This window comes from Scomber japonicus, chromosome 10 (assembly GCF_027409825.1).
Source record: "Scomber japonicus isolate fScoJap1 chromosome 10, fScoJap1.pri, whole genome shotgun sequence".
Classification (NCBI taxonomy): domain Eukaryota; kingdom Metazoa; phylum Chordata; class Actinopteri; order Scombriformes; family Scombridae; genus Scomber; species Scomber japonicus.
In genome coordinates this window covers 25,455,801-25,469,083 of record NC_070587.1, presented here as the reverse complement: position 1 = coordinate 25,469,083, position 13,283 = coordinate 25,455,801, and the positions used below count along the sequence as shown (strand labels likewise).

The window sequence follows — 13,283 nt, the reverse complement described above, 5'->3', positions numbered from 1 at the left end:
TTTATTGGCCTTACTGGGCCTCTAGTTACACAACAAGGTCCCTTTCAGATCTGACCCAAATAAGGGGCCCAAGTTTTATTAAGCAGGGCACACACTGTAAGGATAACACCCAAGTTTAACCCTGCATTGGTCTTCCTGACTGATTTTAGAATCAGGCCAAATTTCTGACGCGACCATTGAATCACCCTTACTTTGAACACTAGGATTCGCAATGGGCCATGGTAGACCACACTAGACAGGGGAAGTAGTTACAGAAGGCAGGATGTGCACATCTGGGGGGATAATGATGTGATATCATTGCTGCTTTTCTGGAGGAGTGATATGCAGTCATGCTGGGCAATAGGAAGTCACTGCCACTGTGTGGATTTACACAGGAAACGATGGGTGTGATTGTTCTGACACTTGTCATACATGGTCAGTATATAGAGCCTTTTAGGGACAGAGTTATTGGAATTTGTTGGAAGGTGAACTTTTCCTCTTTTGACAGTTCCCAGTTTGTGTGCTAAGCTAGTTTAAACACATTCTGGTCCCGTCTCTGTACTGGACACACAGATTACATTTATATCGATCTTCTAATCTGATTGTGGGTAAGACTCTGAGCGACCCACTGTATTACCCAAAATGTTGGGCGTGTCCCTTTCAGAAAAGGTCAATATCAGGCCTGTAGTGTATAGCAGCAAATGGGTTTGTTGGGTCAACCGTTTCTCTTATTATCATAACTTCACTGAACTGAACTGTAACTTAATAGAATGATAATGACTTATAACAAAAGAAGATTTTAAAGGAAAACCACAGTTTATTATAACTTATTATTATATTTGTACTTTTATGTAAGTTCTATTAGTTATGATAATATTGCTCATCTCATCTATTTTTTTGTTTACTGTAATGCCCCAAGATTATGAGATGTATCAGTGACTGAGTACAATAGTATCATAACCAACAGCAAAAACCACCAAACCAAAGTTATAATAAACCATATTTTTCCATTGGAAATACTTTATAATGAGGTCGTGCTGTTTTAAAGCCCTGCTTCCCTTTACTAGAAACAACCAAACAGGAAGAAAAAAAGGACACGGATGGATTTACAGAACTTTACATCAATAGCAACACCTGCAAACAAAGAGCAGCTGGAGGAAAAATGCCACACATTTGAAACATAAAAAGAAAGCAATGAGATGAGTCATCATCTTGCTAAGTCTGTGCAGGACCAATAACCAGACAGCGTTCCCCACATCTTTCTTATTCTTTCTGCTAGCCTCCATCATAGTTTTAGCTAGATGAGGACACCTTTTTATTTTTGGTCTATTATCTTATTTCTGATTAATTCAGTCACATTTCTCTATCTTTTTTCCCCCCTGTCCTCCTCATTGTGTTGGCGTTAAAAAATTGAGGCGTCATCTTCAGCCAATTTGCCAGAGTCTGGGATAATGACTGAGGCATGTGTGTCCCCCCCCCCCCCCCCCCCCCCCCCCTCTCTAAAGCTGAGCCATCAGACTGGTTATAGGTCACTGTGTAAAATGGATGTGTGGTATAAGGCATACCCCGCCCTCTCCTTTAGTTTCATATCAGTAATGCCGTCTTTGGACACCAGTTTGTTAAAAACGAGAATCCCAATAACCATGTTAACCTGCCGAAGAGAAGAGGCACAGGATTAAAGCAGAGCAGAGTCATATCTGATATATCATATCTGTTCTTCACAACATGCAGCACTACTCTGATGATGATGATGATGACGGCAGCATGCACATAAAAGAGTCATATCTTACACACACACACACATTAGCTGTACTTACTGTAGGCTCTGCACAGTACTCTAGATTTTACCATTTTAAATATTAGACACAAAATATCAGGCACACAATTAATTTATTCAAAATAAATAAAGGAGAGGATGGATTGCTAACATTGCTAACATTTTTGAATATAGACAACATGCTTGAAAAAGAAAAGAAAAAGCATACTTGAAATATGAGCTGTGTAAAATCAAAGGCAGGGGAGGGGGGGGGGTATCCTAGATTGTAGATTGAAGTTCTGCAATTTTAATGCTTTGAGGACTCACTGTCTATAAGATGCAGCTTGGAGTCTGCTGGGCCTCCAGTATGGCTGCCAGTCAGACCAGTACAGTATGGCTGCCAGTCAGACCAGTACAGTATGGCTTCCAGTCACACCAGTACAGTATGGCTGCCAGTCACACCAGTACAGTATGGCTTCCAGTCAGACCAGTACAGTATGGCTGCCAGTCAGACCAGTACAGTATGGCTTCCAGTCACACCAGTACAGTATGGCTGCCAGTCACACCAGTACAGTATGGCTTCCAGTCAGACCAGTACAGTATGGCTGCCAGTCACACCAGTACAGTATGGCTGCCAGTCAGACCAGTATAGTATGGCTGCCAGTCAGACCAGTATAGTATGGCTGCCAGTCAGACCAGTATAGTATGGCTGCCAGTCAGACCAGTATAGTATGGCTGCCAGTCAGACCAGTATAGTATGGCTGCCAGTAGTGGTTAGAGAAGCTACAGTCAGTACGGTGTTAAACACTACCTACATGAGCTGTGTTTTACTTGTTAGTTAGTTAAGGGATAATACCTGACCAATTGACCAATTTACATTGTTTTACTCAGACAAAAGGGATGCAGGGACAAAAAAAAAAAAAGAAAGACGTCTGGAGAGAAGAGGGGAGATAAATAAGGAAAAACAAAAGATAGGAGGAGAAGAAAGTATGCTAGGAAAACAGGGAAGCTATAAAAGAAGGAAGGTTCATGACATAATCATCATGTTTGTTTTTAGTTTAGTCTCTCATAGCCATGAAATGTGTGACTTTCAATGCACAATGAATAATCAGAGGACGTTTGTAAATGTTTCATTTGAGAATGTGATGTTCCTTTAACATATAACTCTTTATATCATTAGTCCTGTCAATCATTGTAAAGCAGCTTCTGGATCAAAAGAAAAAAGAAGAGAGATACTATGTGGAGATGTGCACATTTGGAATAAGCAGTCAGTCAATATCTGAAGTGTGTTTCATTTGGTAGAGGTCTTCATCAAAGGTCATATGTTGGGTTTTAGTTAGCCTCTCCATAGGCTTCAATAGAACTGGTACCAAGCAGATGTAAATAGCCTTCTTCTATTATAGTTTTCTTGCATGAAGAGAGGAAGTAAAAAAAAATGTTAAAAAGGGAAAATGAAAATGTAGGAATAAAAGCAGGATGTAGGGAGGAAACCAGGAGAGGAGGAGGCAGGTGGTAGGAAGGAAAAAAGGCTACATGTATAAACAAAATTCTATCATATTAAAAGCTAGAAGCTAGAAGAATAACTTCAATGTAAAATATAATGTGAGCATTATATTGTGCATTTGAGTTCCAGTGTGTTGTTAAATCATGTATTTTTATGAGGTATTAGACGATATATTAGACTATTTTTGTACAATAACCCCCAAAACAAACATTAATATGATAAATAACATTATTACATTATTACTATTATAAACCACATCATGGATAGCTTTTGAAAAAAACAGTTCAAGAATGAATGGAAGTATGCAAACCTAATATGTGAATTGAATAAAAAGTGTTAGATGATGAGAGCTGCTGCTACTACTCATCTTAAACCTGAATATGTGCAGAGGCTTTGAAAGCAAACCGACACAGACGGCGAGGAAAGAGGAAAATACCAAGACTACAGCTGCAGCGGGTCCAACAAATGCATAGAGGAGACCTCCTTCCAGAGACAGCCAGCAGCTACGAGAGACAGAGCAGGAAGACGCAGATGTGGGATGATGTGATTAGGAGGAATCGGAGGTGATGGAGGAGCGAGGCGGGGGAGAGGAAAGGGAAAGGAAAGGGAAGGGAAGGGGAGAAACACACGAAGAGGGGATAAGAGGAGGGAGAGAATGAGGTGAAAGGTAAATGGGGAGTATGCATGAGTAGGAGGATGGTAAAAGATAGATGAGACACAGAAAGAGAGAGAGGTTAATTATGCTGTACACATAAACCCCCAATCATGTGTAATATCCCTGCATAAATAGTTAAAGAGCATGAGCTATACTGTAGTCAGTGTATAGGCAGGCGTGCTTACTAGCTCTGTGTTCCATATCCTTTTGCCTTAGTGAATCCCACTGAGATGGCCACAACGAGAGCAGGGAGACCTGGGGAGGAAAACAACATTAAAATTAACAAAGAGACAAATGAAAGAGAGAAAAAAACAAACATGACAGACAGCGGAGAGAGGAGAGAAAGCCCACCCCAGCCGAGACACAGGAAGCGCTTGCGTATGATGCGATTCCTGAGGCGACCCGTCACAGCCATGTAGGACTGCCACGCCTCCGTCAGCACCCAGCAGAACGACGACAGGAAGAAGAAATGAAGGAACGCAGCGATCAGGGTACATAAGACCTGATAGAGGAGAAAGAGAGAGACAAAAAAAGAAAAAAGTAGGCAGGATGATTGGTGATAAATCATATAGTGTGATGGTAGGCTGTCTGATAAATTGGGATGGGCTCTTTACCTTATTCCGTGTCTGTGTCTGTCCGATGAGAATGAGGGCGTTGGAGGAGATGATGGAGAGGCAGAAGTTAATGAGGATGACGGAGCGCTCGGATCGGATGTACCTGCAGGGAGACGAGAGGAAACAGAGAATAAATGATGAGTGGAGTTCTTACTGGACTCTTAACATCCCTCCATCTAGCAGCTGTAGCTAAGATCAGAGCTGCAGACATGGATCACATGGGACATGAACTAAACCCCTTTTCATTTCATTCATTTAGCCATTTTCATGTTGGGCAAAGAGGTTATTATAGGGCTTTTTCACTAACCAACTAGCTGCAAGATTCTTCCTTTCCAGTATCATTTTCAGCTGACTCAGAAGATTTATTGCTAGAAAAATATACTACAGTTTGTGAACTCATATTCAGATTTAAGAACTATAATTTCTGCAACTCATGGGACAACAACCTGTGCAGCTGCATTGATTCATCTACGCTGGTTGTCAGTTTTGGGGCTATATAAGATATACGTTTCAGTCTTTGAATGCAACACACAGGACAGTGTTACATCCACAGCTTGAATATTATATATATATATATATATATATATAGATATAGATATATTGATTGGAGTTGCAGCTTATGGTCAGCACTGTCATTAAATGGTGCTGACCACTAGAAGAGATGCTGCAGTGTGTTACCTTTCACTCTCCAGAAATGTGTGATTTTTTTTGGTTTTGAAAACTTGATCGTCATTATTTAAAGCTTGTTAACTTGTTCCTCAACCTTTGTGGAAATACAGAGATCCACCAGAGCAGCTTTCAAGTGGAAACTGTAAAGTCTCATTCTCAGATTGCCTCTTTTATCTAAATCAAGCAACATTAAGTGTAGGGAAACATGGCAACAATAGTTGGTCTCAGTGTGAGTCCTGGACTATCTGGAGCCAACAAAGCTACTATAAGTCTACCAATCTTAGTAGAGGAGCAATCGTTTTCAAAATGACCCCCAGCACACTCTTTAGAAGTCTGAATTTAGGAGTCAACTTACTTGCAAAACTTGTAACCAAAGTACGTTGAACTTTCTTCTCTCTACAGGTCAAGTTTAAAATGGAAAAGGTTTGTTCATCTGCTGGGTAACAACAAAAGCACTGGCTATTTTCAAGGCCTGTTTCTCCACTATATGTTGCCCTTTACTGTCTGTAAGAGATTGTGCCTTTAAATTGGAGGAGTGTTTCAGGAGTTTGTGAAGACTCAATACTTTTCTCGGTCACTGAATCCCACCAAAACAAACATTACTGATTGTTGCTGATGAGACAACTTTGAAGACTTATACTAAGACTCCTCATTGTCTTTTTCAAACATACGCTGATACATTTATCTTGAACTTTCAATGATTGGATTATTTTTGGTCTTATATTTCCAATAGCAGACAGGTTATCTCACCTCCAGACAGACACATAGATGATGATGAGCAGCAACAACGTCAGTGAAGACACTCCACAGCCCACGATCAGCGTCACGGACGGGAGTTGTGTCTTATCCATGTTCTGAAAAAAGAAAAAGAAGAACGCAGACAGGTGTGAAAAAGTCTTGCTGTCATGTCTACAAATGCATCACAGCATCCATATCAACAGTAGAGTGAATAGAAGCGTGTCAGTGAAAAGTTTCAGAACCATCACTATAAAGCCAGAGTGGATATCGGGCAGGGTTTTGCAGATCTGTGCTGTGTACAGACTTTGACGGGAGCTGTCGGCAGATGAATACAGAAACAGAAAAATTCCCCGTTGGCTCGATTTGCTGAGAGCTCACCTCCTAACTGGGTCACTCATGGTTCAAATGCAGGCGAATACATTTTCCATAGCAACGTTTCAGTCTCTGATACTTTCCAGGAGGCCAGAACTTTGACAGACAGCGCAGCTCTCGCTTCTAAGCTGCCAACCGTGAAGCACTGTATTTGTTCAATAATATGTGAGTAAAAACTGAAGAAAAATACAACAGGTGCATTTATACACCTCATGGTAGCACCCCGAATTTAAAGAGAAGAATGACATCTTGTTGAAAACCAGTGTCAAGGTACAGTAAGTAACAAAACATGGATGATAAACAGAGTGCAAAGTGTTCTCGGTGTAGGAAAACACACTGCGTGCTTGTCTCATCGTGTGCTAGCTTCAGTTTTGATGCTTCGGTTCTGTGGACGACATCACAGGAAATACAAAGTAGAAATTGACGATGACAATTCAGCTGGAGAGGCTGATGATTTGCCAATGATTGGAGTCAGTGAGTTTAAGCATGTAGCCCCAGCTGGCCAGCCGTACAGAGGAGTGTTTATGGTGGTAAGTGGAGCTGTAAAGGTTAGTGGGATGACTTCACACACACACACACACACACACACACACACACACACACACACACACACACACACACACACACACACACACACACACACACACACACACACACACCAGAGGAAGCACGGCACTGCCTTAAGGAGCTGTGAACTCTGCTAAAAGAACTGCACTGATACAGCTTTCAGTGGAGAGGCTTTTCTAACCTGACAAGAATAAAATTATATGAGGAATACACACACACACACACGCACGCACGCACACGCATACACACACACACACACACACACACTGTTACTGCAGGTATCAGGTGTCAGTGGCTAAGGAGAAGACGGCAGACTGGCTACTGTTTGGGCCTCGGTTGCAGAGCAAGAAGACTTCAAGGTGACTCCTGAATAAACCACAATGCCTAAAATCAGCAGAAACACACATGCACACACATGCACACACACACACACACACACACACACACACACACACACACACACACACACACACACACACATACAGTTAATGCAAGTCGAGTCAGCTTCACATGAACGGACATTTTTTCCTATCTTGAAAGCTGGCAGCTCAACACCATCCCCGTGCTACAGCAGACATTGTCTCGGTTGTCACGGAAACAGTGTAACACGGCAGCAGGGTGCATGAGTGTTGTGTGAGGGTGTGTGTTTATGCCTCTGCTGCTCAGGATGTTTCCCATTGTCAATATTAAGCTTTAAAAACAGGCACAGTCATTATTATGATTATACACTATACAGCATCTTTTACACAAAGTGCTTTCAAAAAAAGAGCAGACAATTTAAACAACATTATATTATTAGTATATATCATTTTATATAATATCTTAATCTGAAAGGTAACCAGTAACTATGAGTGGAAAATAAAATATTTTATTAAAAAAACTATTTGAAAAAGGAAATGTGTGCTATCACTTGTTTGCCTAGCTAATATATAACAGCAGGAAACACAGTGCAGCTCCCAATGCAGGTATAGTTTCATATATCACTAGTGATGGTTCAAGCCTTCTGCTCTTATTCACACTAAACAAAGAATGTATAGTCACCATCTTAAAAACACAAGGCCTAGATCACCTGACAGTCACATGATGTGTCAATCTCACTCTGATGCAGAGTCATGTGACAGTATGCTTCACTCTTATATCCAGTTATCCTGCATCGTTCGGGCTGTACAGTGAGATCAGTGGGATCATGGTACTTCAAAAAATAAAAACATCTTATGTAAAGTAATACCTTCAAGTAGGGCTGCCGGATTAGGGAAAAAAATCATGATTACGATTTTTTGGGTCAAAATTGAAATCACGATTATTAAAACGTTTTTTTTTTGGAAAATGTGAACTTTTACTTACAGTTAAAACATTTTGCTGTGTTTCAGCTTCTGTCAAACTAACGGAGCGGCAGCGGCTTCTGGTGGCTTCCAGTCTAAGCTTTTCAAATAAAATCTTTCTTTTTGTGTGCTATCTCATTATTATTAAAAATCATTTCCCACCAATTTTATTCGATTCGATTTCGATTAATTGAGCAGCCTTACCTTCAAGGAGAACTAATAGGTACTCCAAATCTTTCCTTCCTTCTGCTATCAGGTTACTAAACTCTGACACTAGTCATTTGAAATGACAATTAACTGACTGTCTTGATGATAACAGATGTAACATATATCTATTCATCTATTGATGTATTTTACCTTGGTTATCTTTATCTTGCTGTCCTTCACTGACCTCTGTTTATTTATTAATGATTGTTTTCACATGTAACATATTGTTGTTGGTGTGATTGTGGACTAGGTAAGCTGCAAATGAATCACCCTCCTTGGGATCAATAAAGCTGAATCTGAATATTTGATTTTTTTAGATTGTGTAGAAGCATGAAGTATATCAGTTAAATCTATACAGACAATCTAGAGACAAACATGAAGGGTTAGGGTTCAATTCAATACATAATCTGTCAACAGAACTAAACAAGTCACATATGTATGTAAAACAATGAGTGAAGCCACTGCTGCTCACTTTACTTCCATGACTAATCATCACAAAGCAGTGTAGCATTATACAGCTGTACAGAGTGTGGTGACCAGGTGGAGAGAGTTAAGGTGAGATGAGGAGACACTTTAATCAAATAAACTCCTTAGTAGGGGTGGACATGAGCAGCCCCCCCTACCCCCCCCCCCCTTTTCTAGCAGGAGATAATTGGCTGAGTTTATAGCCTGTCTTGTCTCCAGGTTTGATGTGTGTGCCGGGGCCAAGTTAATTAAATCCTTCTGATTAATCTGCACTGCAGTGAGTTCTTTCTCTAAAAGCAAAGGAGGGAGAAAAAAAAAAAAAAAAAGATTACGAGTGCAACAGAATGGAAAAAGGCGTCTGCTGAGACAGACAAACTTTTACTTCCTCCTCGACCAATGACTGAGCTCAGCTGGAGTTCTCAGGCAGCGGCCAAAGAAAAAAGCACTACCCTCCCAAATAAAGTGAGCAGACTGCATTATTCCACATGAGCAGAGAGACACACACTCCTGCTACCACCACCATTTCCTCTAGAGAGCTATCACACCAAGCTGCTCACAATACTCTAACATGAAATAAATATGACTTGTTCAACACTGCTATGACAATGGATCCCTTTGTAATGTTAATAAAATAGAAAATACACAAATATTCTATGTTATTTATGATAAACTAGCTCACTCACTGAAGATGATCTGATATTTGAGATCACATGAATTGGCAATTATTACTTGTTCCACCTCATCAAATGGGAACTTTAGATTGCTTATGTAACAAATATAATAAAACAACCAATTTGGAATCCAATTTGGGAGTTCTGATGGCCATTTTTAACTAGTTCTTTACATTTTACAGTTTAAATGATAAATCAATTAATCAAGAAAATAATCAGAAAATGAAAATGTGACTAGAGCCTGGTATTGTTTAAAAAATGATGATACCAGTACCAATCTAAGTAGACTTAAAGTGATTCTGATACCAACTGAGCACTTCACTCGACTCCCATCATGTGAATAAAAATTAAATGCCACCACTCCTCCACATCTAAATGATTAGACTTTTACACAAATACATTTTGAAAGTCTTTAAATGATTAATATTTATTTATCAAAGAACGCTTGCATTGAATGGCTGTGAGCAAGTCCATACAAATAATCCTATGTTCTAGCTCTGGGTGCAAAAAGGATCAATTGATGTTTCCATTTGGTATTGATTTATTTCAGTCCATATCTTAAAAGTATGGAGTACTGACACCCAGCCCTACATGTGACTATGTTCCTGAGTCTTTAAATACCCTGTGATGGATTTACTTATGCAGACATGGTTTTGCCCCTGCCAGTGGGGGCTTCCTTTAAGATGACCAACTCTTATTTCTATCAAATATAGAAATAAACATTGTGGACATATGACTAAGACATCTCTTCTGACGTTCACACAATACAGCAATATTACATTATATTACATTAGATTCATTAGCCAATCCAAGTATGACAACCATAGATATTTCTGGTGCTCCTTCATAGGTAATACCTCTGGGAATCTGCGTATGCTGACCTTGATCTTAGTTCTTTATTTATTTATTTATGACTCTCAGAATGTGGGCCAATTGACCAAAGAGGCCTGTCACTGCATGTACGAGCTCCTGACAGCACATTCAAAGTGAAGAAAAGGCTTACGCAGGCTTACAACATCCAAAATGATACAAGCACAAGCACACTCATTCATCCTCTCTTCCCCGCTTCAACACACACACACACACACACACAGGTCTAGCTGTGGCAGTGAACTGGGCTCAGGTTTTGGGGGCTTTTGCCTTTGACTGCAGTGCATTTTTTTTTTTTATCTCTGTTTTTCCTTCTAAAAAGCCTGCAGCGAAGTTGGACTGAGCAAAATGGACACGAGAGGTGGCGGCAAGAGAGTAGATGATGGAGTAAGCGGAGAGAGAAAGAGAGAGAGAGAGAAATATAATGCAGCATCAGAGCATGAAAAAATGGTGTGATGAAGTGACTGAGGTGTTGAGGAGGAGAGGAGGAATAGAAGGAGTGAAGGGGGGGGAGGACAGAGAAGGGGAAAAAAGGAGGTTGGGGGTGTTTATCATGCTGGGGCTGTAGGAGGCTAGCTGCAGACAGAGCGGCTGGGCCATTTAGAAGCTACTATGTGTTGCAGTAGGAATAATTAGCATGGCTGTCTCACAATATCGTGTGAGGGGGGGAAGGGAACGGCAGAAAGGGAGGAGAGCGGTCGCCTTTTCCTTCTGTTCCTTGGCAAAAAAAAAAAAAAAAGAAGAAGAAGAAGAAAAAAAAAACAGAAGTGGCCACAGTTTAGCTTCCCTCGGGGTGCGAGGAGCCCCGGGCGGCGACAGAACTGTGAACAGGCTGTCAGCTGCACAGGTGGAGGACGGCACACTGAGGACAACACAGAGCTGCTGCACTCACCATAATTACCTGATAATTATATCTCACATGTACCTGTATCTGAACAAGAGTCTAAAGCCACTGAAGCAGCTCTGTGTGTTACAGAAGGGCTTTGAGCTAATGCTAATGTTAGCACGACAACATGATCACAGTGACAATGCTGATATTTGGAAGGTGTGAGGTTCACTGTGTATATTGTCTCAGAAATAATCACAATAAATGACATTATTATCATTTGAAGATCATTTTCTACCACTGATATAATGATAATATAATAGCATAATAATGTAAGGGGGGGGGGGGGGGGGCTACACTTCTGAGGCTGATTGGAATGTCATTGTAGTTTTTTGGATGGATTGACATGGGAATCCATCAAATGGTGTTCAAATATTTCAGTCTGTACTAAAGTGGTGACTAAGGCTGAACAATTTAAAAAATATATGGAATTGCAATTATTTTGACTGATATTGCAGTTGTGATATGATCTACGACATTAGAAGTTATTCAGATGATTGTGGTGGGATTTTTGTGGGGATCAAAGATGTTCTCTTCAAGTCTGTAGAATATGATGTGTAGGAGTCAGCTAATGTTTTTTCTTATGAAGGGCATGGGCATTCTTTATAGACATACACACGTAGACACTGCTGGATTATACCTCAATGTCACCTCCATAATGGTCAGGGAAACTCCTGTCACCCTACTCTCCTCCTCCAACCTCCTCACAGTCTCACACACCAAACTGTCCACTTTGGGAGGCCGGTCCTTCAGCACCACGGCCCCCAACCTCTGGAATGCTCTCCCACAATCCCTCCGTGATTGCCCCTCCCTCTCCATTTTCAAGTCCCAGTTAAAAACCTTTCTCTTCCTCTTATTCTGCTCAGTCTGGATTTGTTTTGTTTATTTGTTTGTTTGTTTTCATCCCTTGTAAAGCGTTCTTGGGTGTGTGAAAGGCGCTATATGAATCACACCTATTATTATTAACTCTCTGAAGACTGGATTGATAAAATGTCTGAAATCAAACCAGACCTCAGAGAATAACTTTTTCACAAGTAAGACTGAATTGTGAAAATCTTACATTCCTCAGACAGAACAACAACAACAACAACAACAACAACAACAACAACGACAACAACGACAACAACAACTTGACAAGCAAAATTCTTGGTCCAAATGAATCTATCCATATACATAACACCCATTTCCGTTTCCGAGATTTTCCACCATTTCCGCTACTCCTCGAGAGCAAAGAAGTTTGACAATAGTTTGTCTCATTGCAACCTGCAGCCAATTGGAGTAGCAGGAGGATCTCTGAGGAGTCATGAGTGAGGGTACATGTGAGTTTTTAACACGTCAACACATCCTATTATTGGATATCCATCAGTGATGGGACGCTGCAGCTAATCAGACACATTGCAGATTAAACTCAAGTGTATGACTCCCAAGTTTTAAATTGTATTTGTTTTCTGATTCACCATCTAGTTGAAAATCAACCAAAAAAACAACTTCTTTTCATTTGTTAGATTTTTCTTTTTATGATCTGTTATTTCCAACATTAACTGTTATAATGGATACTATTAAAGTGAAGAAGAGTCTCTCTGTCAGCAACAAACACATTTGAAACACATTTATATTTGACATCATTTCTTGTCTAATGTGAGGCTGAACATTCCTGAGTGTGGAGTTTGATGTGAGTTACATCTGAAACATTTAGCATACTAAACCATTTCCAGTGTTCAAAAGACACCCTGATCATATTCTGAGTTATTAAATAATGGATCCACAAACTAAATATCAATAAATACAAACACAAATAATGAATAAATGATACAAACACATTCTGCCTGTAGAAATGGTTGATGTGCCTCTGAGCAGGATGCAGTACACAGTAGAAATACAAAATACATTCTAATACATAAAACACTGCTGCTCTGTCAGTGATCACAGTGCAGCTTTATTAGTATTAGCTCAGTGTAAATGTGTCAGAGGTCAGTCGAGCTGTTTACGCTGACTGACAGCTGATCCA

The 13,283-nt window shown here is 40.2% G+C and overlaps 1 protein-coding gene across 1 annotated transcript in view; it reads right to left on the bottom strand.

The window, feature by feature from the left end:
• The window catches only part of adgrb1a (adhesion G protein-coupled receptor B1a), a 117,248-nt gene that overhangs the window by 20,169 nt on the left and 83,796 nt on the right, over positions 1 to 13,283 (bottom strand). Inside the window, exons 18-23 of the mRNA XM_053326633.1 lie at positions 5,928 to 6,031; positions 4,509 to 4,611; positions 4,246 to 4,396; positions 4,080 to 4,149; positions 3,676 to 3,742; positions 1,545 to 1,630 (exon numbers count right to left, since the gene is read on the bottom strand). Of these exons, the coding sequence (XP_053182608.1) occupies positions 1,545 to 1,630; positions 3,676 to 3,742; positions 4,080 to 4,149; positions 4,246 to 4,396; positions 4,509 to 4,611; positions 5,928 to 6,031 (581 nt within the window). The remainder of the gene's footprint in view (positions 1 to 1,544; positions 1,631 to 3,675; positions 3,743 to 4,079; positions 4,150 to 4,245; positions 4,397 to 4,508; positions 4,612 to 5,927; positions 6,032 to 13,283) is intronic.